General features: G+C 37.3%; 1 protein-coding gene across 1 annotated transcript; it reads right to left on the bottom strand.

The window, feature by feature from the left end:
• Positions 1 to 4,764: 4,764 nt before the first annotated feature.
• Positions 4,765 to 8,340, bottom strand: LOC117433241 (homeobox protein Hox-B1a-like). The gene is made up of 2 exons (XM_034055340.3): positions 7,620 to 8,340; positions 4,765 to 6,491 (listed from the first exon to the last, which is right to left on the bottom strand). The coding sequence occupies exons 1-2, from the start codon at positions 8,263 to 8,265 to the stop codon at positions 6,166 to 6,168; spliced, it is 972 nt and encodes a 323-aa protein (XP_033911231.1). The 5' UTR covers positions 8,266 to 8,340; the 3' UTR covers positions 4,765 to 6,165.
• Positions 8,341 to 12,500: the final 4,160 nt, after the last annotated feature.

Raw genomic sequence — 12,500 nt, 5'->3', positions numbered from 1 at the left:
GAATCTCTCCCGCTTGACTCTCACACACATGTTTACAGAAAACAGCCGCGATAATAATTAAGTTATAGCTGTGCGGTCCTTTACAAATACTTTCCAGAACGTTCTCGATTTCAAATTGGCTTACACGACCAATTAATCAACCGCCTTATTTTAAAGGGTGCCAAATATGAACCGCACATAGTTTGTACAGCAATTGAAACTGACAGAAAGCGCGTAATGTACCGGACCGACGAGAAAGAATGGTTAGTCATAGTGTATACACTTTTTATTAATTTATTCGTCTTTTTCTTCATTTGTTTTGGAATAAAACGTTTAAAATATTTGAACTATAGTTTTTTTTTATCGGCTAAATCTATGCTAAATCATTCATTGAATGATGTCATTTAACTACAACTATAACTGAAGTTTTTAATCTGAAAAATCCTTAGGCTATATACGTTTACAATTTTAAATCGGATTAATAGAGTATGTAACATTATAGGGTTTTGATTCAGTGTTTTTTCAGATATGCTAATTCTTGTTTGGAACGCGATGACAACCACGCCCCTAGTAGGCGTGTCCATGTCCTTAATGCAAATCCTATTTCTGAAGTGACAAGTGACTTTTCAATTCTGACATAATAAAAAACTTTAATGATTTATATAACATATTTTTTTACTTAACTAGCAGTATTCAAAACTAATCAGTGTCTTCCACAATTTTATTTAACAGCTACATTTTTTAAAGTTTCTTTTTAAGGTTTAAAAAAAAAAAAGCGTATTTGTTATATTATAAACTATAGGACCTAAAGCCGTTTAATATTCACAAGATGTGAGCTTCCAGTGATTTTAAATTATATTTATAATTTTATATTTTATTTCCATTTCTTTGTTTAGATTATTTTGAATGCCACTGCCATATTTTAAGAAATGCAAATTTAGTCTATTTTGAAGCTAAACAAAATTGTTTTACATTTTCAGTTTTATTTTTCAAACTATCAATATTATTGCTTTACACAGTCGACGGTAAACCAAATTGTTTGACTTTTTAAAAAAAAATGTGTCTGAATTAATCGTACTTACAAAATAGTATACTAACTTAATAGCATACTTTTCACGTTTATAAAGTTTAAGAAAAAATGGTTTAATCATATCATAAACAAATCTAATTGTTATTTTAAAAAAAAACAGCTCGAACAATGTTATCTGAAGTTCAAGAATGCGTAATGGAGTCAGTCATGGTCAGAAACTGTAACTTCTAAATATATGCAGGCGTGCTCTGACACTGCAATAAACTGATTATCTATTAATTTATTCAGCAAAAAAAATTGAACTTTGACCTCCCAAAATCAAGGGCGTTTACCCAAAATGTAAAAAAAAAAAAAAAAAAAAAAACGTGTTGTTTTTATCATAGAGCATGTCTGGACCATATTAGGCTGACACAGGTGGCGGTTTGATATTTAAAAAAAAAAACTAAAATTCGTTTGGGGTGGAATCAGGTACTGATTTGAACTCTCAGCACGAGCGGGGGAGAGCGATCAGAGGAGGGGGGGGGGGGGGTAGACAGAGAAAGAGACCTGCGTTTGACCCTGTAGATGGAGACGGGAGCCCATCTAGGATCCTTCGTGACAGTTTGACCCAGCCTTTGGTGAATTAATTTCAGCCTGAACTTTTGGTGAACCTGGGCCTCAGGGAGAGAGAGCTGGCAGGACAAGACCGTTTGAGGCAGGCCCTGGGCAAACCTGTCTGCCTGAGTAAATATTGAAGAAGCCCATCAGAGGCCTGGAGCTGAAATGAAGCTGTCACAGATCAATGTAACTGTAGAATGTTAGGCGAGGCTCTCTATCAAAATGCTAAAAAAAAAACCTAAACAAAACCAAAAATCTCTTTCCTCAATTGTCTCCTTTTTATGTCTGTTTGCTACTTTTTTATATGCTTCACCTGCCATATGCTAAGCAAAGATACGCACCGAAAATGTGCACAGCGCGATAAAACTGTAGAATTGAAATTGGTGCGCTGTCAAAAGTAAACCTCTCTTTCTGTCTTTTTTTTTTTTTAGTTGAAGAAACAAAGAGCAAATGTGAACGCACTTCAAATAGCGCCAGCAGTCTGAAACTTGGAAATTCTTGAAGAATGATCTCATCGGGTTGAATAACTCTTGCGCTCTGTCCTTCTCCTTTAATCGTTCATGTCAGGTTCAACGGGGTTATATAGAGCTTCTGTGCGGAGAAAAAAAAGGTGGTTTTATTTAGGAAATATTGGCCATATCTGGGTGTATTTATAATGGCAGTCGAACTGGTTTTAAATCAACCCAAATTGTGAAGGAGAATGCTCATTGTATTGAAATTACTACATGAACACACACACACACACACACACACATATATATATATATATATATATATATATATATATATATATATATATATATATATATATATATATATATATATATATATATATGTGTGTGTGTGTGTGTGTGTGTGTGTGTGTGTGTGTGTGTATATATAAATATAAAGTTAAAGTTAAACAACAGTTGCTGAAAACTTACAGAATAGACCTTTATAGTGATTTTGCATATGTACAATACCAAACTAGGGAATTTCAATGTTACAGTTCAATGTAATTTCGTTTTATGTACCCTCCCTATTTTAACAAGCATGCATGGGACTGTTTGTTTAGGAGGGGGTTAGTGTTTCATATGAAAATCGGTTTGTTAGAAGAAACAAAAACAAGAAAGAAAGAAAGGAAAAAAAGTAATGCATGACAAAGAAAGGTTGAGCATCTGAGAGGAAGCCCTGTGATATGTTACCGAAGGCGGCTTGTCTAGATCAAAAGACCCCACATCGAGAAAACGCTTTGACAAGACCGGCGGAATCAACACCACCGTGTCGAACAACAGATGGTCAGAAGCCAGGACAGCAATCTAAAACCTTTTTAAAAAATAAATAAATAAATAAATAAATAAATAAATAAAATACTCAGCTTGGCTTGTGTGTGTTTATTTAAAGCAAGGATTAAAATAAAGTTATTCTAAAAAGTTTGTGAAAAGTTTATTATTAAATCAAGCGCATGTCAACCGCTAACATTTTTTTCAAAAGTTTCGAAAGCTTCAAAAAGTTTATCTGGGCATATTGGACCGTCAAATGCAGCTAAAAACGAACGCAAATCAAACCCATTCTGTGTTTAAATAAAGTGTGACTTTATATGCCTTGTTAAAAGTTGTGAACGGGGTTTGTGGGTGAGGGAAGATTTTCAGCAGCCCTCGCTTGGTTCTGGCGACACCTTTCACTTGGTTTTGTGAATCTCCATTCCTGTCTCTTTCCTTTTAGCGAGGCCGACACCAGACAAGTCATTAACACAACTTTTCCACACCTCTTTGTTCCCAAGGAGCCGTGAGAAGCACCGAGCACTTAAGTCTTTAGAAAAACAAATGTAAAAAAAAGAAGAAAGAAAGAAAGAAAGAAAGAAAAGATGAAGCTATCTATCTATAAGTATATTTGCTTCAATTCTGACAAACTTTTTTTAAAAAGTTTATAACCGCTTATCATAATCGGTTTTATTAAAAATTCATCCTAAAAAAAAAAAAAAAAAAAAAAATAATTCTGTTTGTGCTATTAAAATAGTTAAAATATGATAAGTTTGATTGTTTTTTTTATTTTCTGTATATGATTACATATTGTTTTCAATGTAAGCACATTGATAAACCAATGTAGCAGGTTGCACATATTTATATTGGGTACCGATTGCAATAGAATCAATACAATAGTGTACAGAGATTACCTTATTGTGAATGTGACATATGCTGTAATAATAATATCGCCAAATAGCATTGCTTAATGCGTTAGAACGACTATATATAATATTATACAATATTGTATAATATGATAGATTAAAGACATCTTGAATTTGAAGAATGCACTGTGTGTGTGTGTGTGTGTGTGTGTGTGTGTGTGTGTGTGTGTGTGTGTGTGTGTGTGACGTTGGGAATCCATTCCCAGGCAACATGTTGTCTGTAAAGACCGTGGAGTCGGTGGAGAAGTGGAGTCGCGAGACAGCGGAGTAGTTGCATCTGCCGGTGGCCCCTGTTTAGATGTTTAGAAACCCCAGAGGCTCTCGAGGTAAAAAGGTCAGAACGGGGTGGCATCCGGGGTTTACTGCAACATTCCACACTGTCGACCGTACAGACACATACTGACAAAAGCTTTTAAATTTGTTATAGTTATCGGGAGATACACACACACACACACAAACCAGCATTTTATTTTATTATATACATGTATATTAAAATCCTTATGCACCATGTACATATTAATTTTAATTCTATATCTTTTTTTCTGTTTTTTTTTTTCGTTAATCGCTCAAGACACCTGTTTAGTGGACTTTGTGATTATAAACGAATTGCCTCAAATGGGTCTGTGTTACAGTGAAGCGTTCCTTGCATGGCGCAGTGTAACCAAACAGCTGCTAATTTAACCCATAACGATTTGGAGGTTGTCAGGTATCTAGCGACTGCATTTCCTTCACTGTCGTAAATGAGATGTTTTCCTGGGAACAAATTGCCTCACCACAGCAGATTCTTCATAACATAAGGCTTAAAATGGAGGAGCCACTTAAACTACCCCTTCTGCCTGATCAATAACACGAATTATTTACGAAATCGATAAGCCATAGCTGATTGCAAAGGTGCAATGATGTGTTATCTTTCTGTGGAAGACAATGTATACCACCAAACTGAATGATTATTATTTTTCTTATTAACTCTGCAACATTTTCAGAGGACAAAAAAGTTAGTCTTTATTTATTATTCGAGGTAGTTCACGGTTACAGAAAGCTGAATTTAATTTTTACAACCATGTTCATCAATTTAAAAAAAACAAATACAAAAATAAAAATAGATACTGATAAAACTCAGTACATTCATAGACTCACGTTTAACATTACAGAAGTGTTAAGACATTTTCAACTGGCCCCTGAATCTCACTTATAATACAAGCAACCCTGTGTTTATTGCTATATTATTAACCACTGTTGGACTATCATTTTATTCCCCAATGTCATTAAATATAAATAAATACATCTGAAATTGGTAGACGCCTGTACCTATATGAAAAGCGTACCTCGCATTTCTTATAAAATTCTATATCTTTCATATGGCGTGGCTCTGGGGCGCTTATTTTGTTTACATTCCATAAAGAACCTTTACACAGACCTGAAAATCACATGGTTCGACAGGAACAGGAATCAACAGAATCCAAAATGGAACCTGGAACTCCTGAACGTTCCATTAGATTTAGAACCCTTTAAATAGAACTGTTTTAGAGAAAGGCAATGGTCTATAGATACATAAAAATACCATTGAATTACCTATATTAATACAATTAAAACCTGCCTATTGTACTCCTAAATTATTATTATTATTATTATTATTATTATTATTATTATTATTATTATTATTATTATTATACCTCGTGGTAGCTTGAACAATTACCCATGAATAAAACAATACCCTGACTTCCTCAATAGTGCAATTGTTAATTAATTAATCTTAGACGCTATTGACCGTATAGCCTAAGGACCCTTTAAGTTACAACAAAAAATTAACAATAATAAAAAAAAACATTACATCATAGCTAAAAAAAATAATAATAATAAACCAAAAACTAAACGTCCTGCATTTTACAAAAGAAAAACCACAAAACTTTACACTGCCGAGTTGGCTCCCTGCAATTTCGTAATACACGTTTAATAGAAAACTCTGAGGCATATACTCTATGGAGGCTACGGATATTTACACTTTTTTCCCCTGCAGAAACCACCCCCTCCTTTTCATTTTTAATCATTCATTAACACTGAAACAAAGTTTACGGGCATGAAGGTGTGTAAACAGGCGGAAAGTGCGCCTCCAACTTCACGGGCAGAATACAATCCATGAGCTGATACTGTTGCACTGTAAAAACGTGTCTTTCTTTTAATTGGCAGTATTTTCCTAGCGAGCTGAACCGCTGAAATCGGGCTGCACAACACAGTTTGTTAGTAATGAATCATTTCAGTAATCTTCAGTATAGCCAAATATTAAGACACGCCTTTTTATTTTCTGGTATGTTTTCTTATTCGTATTTAATGGAATGTTGAAGTCTTTAAGTTATTTATTTATTTATTTATTTATTTATTTAATTTATTATTTTTATGAAGAAGCGGAGTTTGGAGATGCGTCAGGTGAGCACGAACTGGACAGGTCCGAGTTGTCTCCCAAGTCCTTCGGCGAATCCCTGCTGACGCGCGGGGCTAACCCTTCCTTTTCTCTCTTCTTCTGTTTCATCCGTCGGTTCTGGAACCAGATCTTGACCTGGGTCTCGTTCAGTTCGAGTGTGGCTGCGATCTCCACGCGTCTGGCCCGGGTCAGGTACTTATTAAAATGGAATTCCTTTTCGAGTTCCGTCAACTGTTTGGTGGTGAAATTCGTCCTGATGGTATTCTGTTGACCATTTAACCCATAATCTGCAACTTTAGCTGTTGAATTAAAAAAAGATATATAATACAGAGATATGAATTAGAAACCACAGTCTGAAAATCACTTGACAACAATTCAGAGCATCAAACAACAACGCAACAATTTTAAATGATTCTACTGCTGATACTAATGCATTTAAAAAAATGCTGGCTGTGTTTTACGCTCCTCTTTATCTCTCTCTGTGGGGTGGATTCGTGTGTACTGAGGGCGAGATAACGTGTATTCCAGGTGGTTAATGTCACTATAGTTTAATTAGCAGTTCAATAGCCTATATGAGATACGATATTGTTCAATTCCGTTTGAGTGATTATAGCTTTTCTATCTATCTATCTATCTATCTATCTATCTATCTATCTATCTATCTATCTATATATATATATATATATATATATATATATATTGCTGGGACGAGGAAGGAAGCTTTCAGAACACAGCACGGCCTGCATGGGACAACACACACACACACACACACACACACACACACACACACACACACACACACACACACACACACATACACAGGGTGTTGTGAAAGCAAAGCTGGTCAATGCATTAGCCGGGACAACTGGGGGACAGAAAAAAAAATTAAAAAAACACGTTTGAAGGCTTCTGAAAAATTGAAACTGTATATACTGTCAGTCAGCATACTGTTGTGAAACTACAGAGTGTGGGATTAATGCAAACCAGGCAATTAAATAAATACATAATCAAACAAATACATAAATAGAACAGCAATCTCAAAAGCGTTTACTTTTTTTTTTTACAGTGGCGGTGGGGGTTATGGAGGGGGGGGGGGCGCTATTTATCTTCCATGATTACTCAAGAGGGGCCCACACACTTCTTCAAAAACCATTCAAGACTAAACTTCCAATATATCAATTTATATCAAATGTCAAACCTTCGATCAATCGGTAAACTCCATTAGGAGTTTCGATTAGTAATATGACGCATCCACGACTAGCTTAAACACTGCAGACACATATCGGCCTACAAATAATAATAATAATAATAATAATAATAATAATAATAATAATAATAATAATAATAATAATAATAATAATAATAATAAATACATAAATACATAATACATAAATAAACAAATAAATAAATAAATAAACGATACTGACCTGTTTTAGGTGGGTTTCTTTTAACTTTCATCCAGTCAAAGGTTTGCCCGGAGGAACCCTGATCCGTTTGGCAGTTCAGCCCCCTCTCTCCTCCCTGAGTTGGGGACACGTTGGCATAGGGACTTTGCAGATAGCTCTGCTGGGGGTCCGGGCCGGCACAGGCTGACGGCTGATACTGATTCGTGGTCACTGTCGCCGGTACCCCACAGTAACCAGCCAGGGCGCCTAAATTGGGCCCAGTGTTGGTGCCAGAATATCCGGAGGTCTGGAAATAAACTCCGTCCTGCTGTTCTTGGCTGAGATAGTACTGGTGCCCATACTCAGGGTTTGGGCACGTTTGGGAGCCGTACCCGGCCGGGCCGGTACTGGCGTAGGGCAGCCCTATGTTAGCATGATGCGGGTGGTGATGCGGGTAGCCTGGATTCTGGTGCTGATGCTGGGAGGCGGAGACGGCGGGAGCGCTCCCTCCCACGAAAAAGCGTCCATCAGCGTTATTATAGCTGTCACTGGCCGTACCTGAGCAGGGCGGAAAGGAAGCTGCGATCCCTTGATCCAAATGGGGGTACCCGTTCTTGGGCGAGTAGGCGCTTGTCCCGCGGTTACAAATGGTGTACTCTAGAAAAGAGTTCATTCTGGGATTGTCCATTTGCCAGTGATGGAGGAGGGTCAGCCTGTTTTTTGGGGGGAGATTTCTCCTGGCCTACAACCTCTGGGTACTATATCAAAGCTGTAAAAACTTCCATCTATACATTGCCTAGACTTCCCAATGACCATATCACTGAACGGGACGGTCATGTGACCCGACCCCGGCCAATGGCTGGGGACCTCCCGAAGTTTGTCAGCTCACCGTAGTGATCCATCAAACGGCTGACATTTCCATGACAATGAGGTTTCAATCAATCCCAACCCATCAATCTGATAACCAACACGTATACGTCAATTCGGTCTTCAAAGACCTCTTTTTTTTAAGGAGAGGGGAAAAAAGTAAGAATTATTCAACAATTATTTTTTTTCCCTTCAAAGTGTTCAAACCCCCTTATATGCTCTTATAGCAGGATCGACCCAAAACTCGCGCAGAACGTTTTGTATTGCAGTGTGTTGAAGATTCCATCTGTGTCTATAAGGTAGGATCAAAAATAAACATCCAGTCTTTGATTCAAGCTCATTTCACACCCGAGCCACGTCACCCGTTGCTGTAATGCGCATGGGGGAATGTTATTGTCTATAGACAGCATTTTTTAATGTATTTATACGCGCATTGATTGAAACAGTTTATTTGTTAGGGTGTTTGTTTTTTCAATAGCAAGACGGTGGCCCTTCTGTTCAATCCGATATCAGTGTTTCGTTGGAAATCTGCTTAGGACCTGGTTTTGAAGACACCGCATACAAACATGCCCCCAAGTCTGGAATATGGGGTGTATCTCATTCAATCAACAGACTGATCTATTACAGAAACGAGGTTAGCAAGACAGCAGGCCTTCTGGTAGCCATGCAGCAGGGAAACGAATTAATTCTATTATTATTATTATTATTATTATTATTATTATTATTATTATTATTATTATTATTATTATTATTATTATTATTATTATTATTATTATTATTATTTTAAGACATAGCTTTCTTGCATGTATAAGAACATAAAAACATAAGATAGTTTACAAACGAGAGGAGGCCCATCTTGCTCGTTTGGTTGTTAGTAGCTTTTTGATCCCAGAATCTCTTCAAATATTTAACTTTTTTTCCTCAAAGGAGTTTTGATGTAGCTTCGATGTGTTTTAACACTTTCATACATGAAATATTAAAAACATATATAGCTGAAAAAATGAGTTTTGGACAGATAAGAAATACATATTGTATTTATTTATTTATTTATTTTCATTGCTTTATACGGGGAAAATTGGCATCCGGTTCATACGAGGCTATCGTGCTTTTGCGTCTTCGATATGTATCGATACAGTGAGGTCGGGTCGCCATGGATGACGTGGGAAGAGATTCACTTTGTTTACAGTTCTAGTTTAAGAAGGAGCATCCCTATACCTCCTTTGTTAAATTATGTTTTTGCAAATAAAATAACCTCATGATTTGGTATTTATTGTATCGTGATATTTTAAACCCGCAATGTTCTCGCTCGTACCGTTATTTCCAGCTGCTGTGGAAGTTGTTTTGAAGGCCTAACGACTATGAAATGACTAATTATTAAAACCTCGCCACAATGGACACGAAGATATTCCTCTTAATAAAAACGTCAGTTCGAAAGGGAGACATAAGTGCCACGGACTTATTTACTTGTGGTTATACGTTGTTGACAACGGGAGACACAACAAGATGACGCCCACAGTAATTTGTTACATGTCAGGGGAAAAATAATGGCAGCCGGGCCAAGGGTTCAGTGCATGAATGAGACGTATATTACTTTGCTGTGTGTGTGTGTGCGTGTGTTTGTGTGTAGTCCGGTTATATTCGCTGTTTGGACGCGGTAGTTGGTCGTGTAAAAGCAATTGGTTTATTTTTTAATTGTCAATGAAAATATATTTATTATGTTTCCAAAACTACTTTTTCCAGCTATTTTCAATATTTAATGAGTGAAAGGAGAGAGAGAGAGAGAGAGAGAGAGAGAGAGAGAGAGAGAGAGAGAGAGAGAGAGAGAGAGAGAGAGAGAGAGAGAGAGAGAGAGAGAGAGAGAGAGAGAGAGAGAGAGAGAGAGAGAGAGAGAGAGAGGTGCGAATTGGAATTATCATCCTTTACACACAAGTGGTTGTTTAGTAGAAGCTGTTGTATGTTAAGTAGGCTGACACAGTTAAGATGCATGGGAATAGATTCGGTCTTCGGAGCTATAAATATAAAGCGCCTGCATCATGTTGGAGCGCCTCTTGATCGTCTACCATCGGCTGCTCTCCCGAACAGCATTCGGCTACCTTATTGACGTCACAATGCTTCGCGTCATGAAACATTCATTTCGTTCTGTCTTCGTTCAGTGTGTGATCCACGTGTTAAAGAGTACCGGGCTGGCGCTGTAAAAATTTTGTGCAATCTGAAATGCTTTTTTTTGACCCGTCCATTAAGGCACTTCAAATCGCAGACAAGTATTACACAGAAAGCCTTTAGCGGCACCAACAAATACTCAAGGGAGCCCGCAAAAAAATAATTCTTATCACGAAGACTGTACCCTGAGAGGCGGTATACGTGTAGATATATACATAACAAATGCAGGTATTTTGTTCCATTTTAGCATGCTGAAATGCTGGCTCCATACACACACACACACACACACACACAACATAAGAAAAACGTCACCTGGTACGAGGTATAGGTACTTTTGAGTGCACATGTAACGCGTTCACAATGCGTTTTCAGTGTTACTAATTGGAAGACTGTCCGCTTGCTGATTTGAAAGAGATGCGGACTGCAAAGTTTTTTTCCTTCTAAAATAATGAAAATAACTTTTTTCTTTGTACACCGTTGCTTTACTTTTCCATTAAGATGATTTGATTTTTCTGTATGTATTTGTTATTAGAACGTATAATCCTTTCAATCCGATTTGATAAAAACCACAAAGAACGCACACGACGGTGGGAAGCGATTTTACACTTGCAAAAAAAAAAAAAAAAGCAATTAATTGGTAGCGCCACCCTGTGGCGAGACATGGCTATAAATTAGTGGACTTCACAAAACCACTAATTTTTAACGTCAAATGGTAAATACACATAAACAGGGCAATGAATCAGATATACCCATCCTTCATTTTAATGCAATAGTAGTAGCAGTCGTAGTAGTAGTAATATTAAAAATAATAATTAATAATAATTTAAAGTTTAAAGGAAACTTCAATGACAGAAACATGTTCTATCAGAATATCCCAGAATAAGGAATCTGATTAGGTAACCACAAATGTTTCATTTCAGAATCCCGCTTTGCATACAGTACTGCACCAAACCCTATCCCATAATTTCAAAGGGTTCCGGGAGTTCTATACAGAACGCCCAAAAGGAATCCTTTATTCGAATCCTTCATTCAGTCTGCACGTCAATCACTCGGGCCTGAAGTTTTCAGTTTTCAAAGCACTCCCGTTGGAACTGTTTTCTTAAGTTTGTTTGTAGTTTTTTCCTACTTTCTTTCTTTGAGGTTCATTAAACCGGCAGCGTGGGTCTGTGCGTGACACGTGACCACGATAACAGCAGCTTTAGGATTAGATACAAGCGGGATCCCTTGTGTGTGTGTGTGTGTGTGTGTGTGTGTGTGTGTGTGTGTGTGTGTGTGTGTGTGTGTGTGTGTGTGTGTTATAAATCTATAAATGACTTCATTTAATCCTTTATGAACTTAAAATTTAACTTCCCCTTGCAGAAGGGACTGGTATCAAGCGCTGGTATTTAGCACGTTATGAAAAAAAAAAAAAATCAACACAAAACACCAAGTGACTCCCAATTCCAGTGCCAGCATTGCTTATGTAGCTTTACGCATGCTGTCAACACAAGCCAAAGCGACCGAGGGGGTTTTAATCATGGAACAATCCGCATACTCACATATTAAACAGCGTGTCTATTTGCACAGCAGGTGCTGAGAGATATAGCTTTCAATAACGTTTTGTATTCTTTCATTGTGGAGTTTACCTGTCATTCGTTCCGACCTGAATTAATGGGTAGTTACACAGCAATCGGCGCTTCATATTGGTGTGTCACCAATGCCCCGAATCCAGCTGTTCAATTAAACACCGTTTCTTTGAGTCGACTTTGCTGTATAAACAGAATACTCAATGAAGGTACAGGGGTTTCTTTCATGAGGGTTGCGGTAAACGACCCCGGGGGCTGATGGTTTTTGTTTTTCCAGCCTCCTCTTCGCCTATTTTTCTTTATAGAACCCGAACACTCGCTAGCCTGTAGA

The sequence above is a fragment of the Acipenser ruthenus genome, chromosome 33 (genome assembly GCF_902713425.1).
Source record: "Acipenser ruthenus chromosome 33, fAciRut3.2 maternal haplotype, whole genome shotgun sequence".
NCBI lineage: Eukaryota > Metazoa > Chordata > Actinopteri > Acipenseriformes > Acipenseridae > Acipenser > Acipenser ruthenus.
Note: the sequence above shows the minus strand (reverse complement) of the source record. Positions and strands in the feature narration are given on the sequence as shown.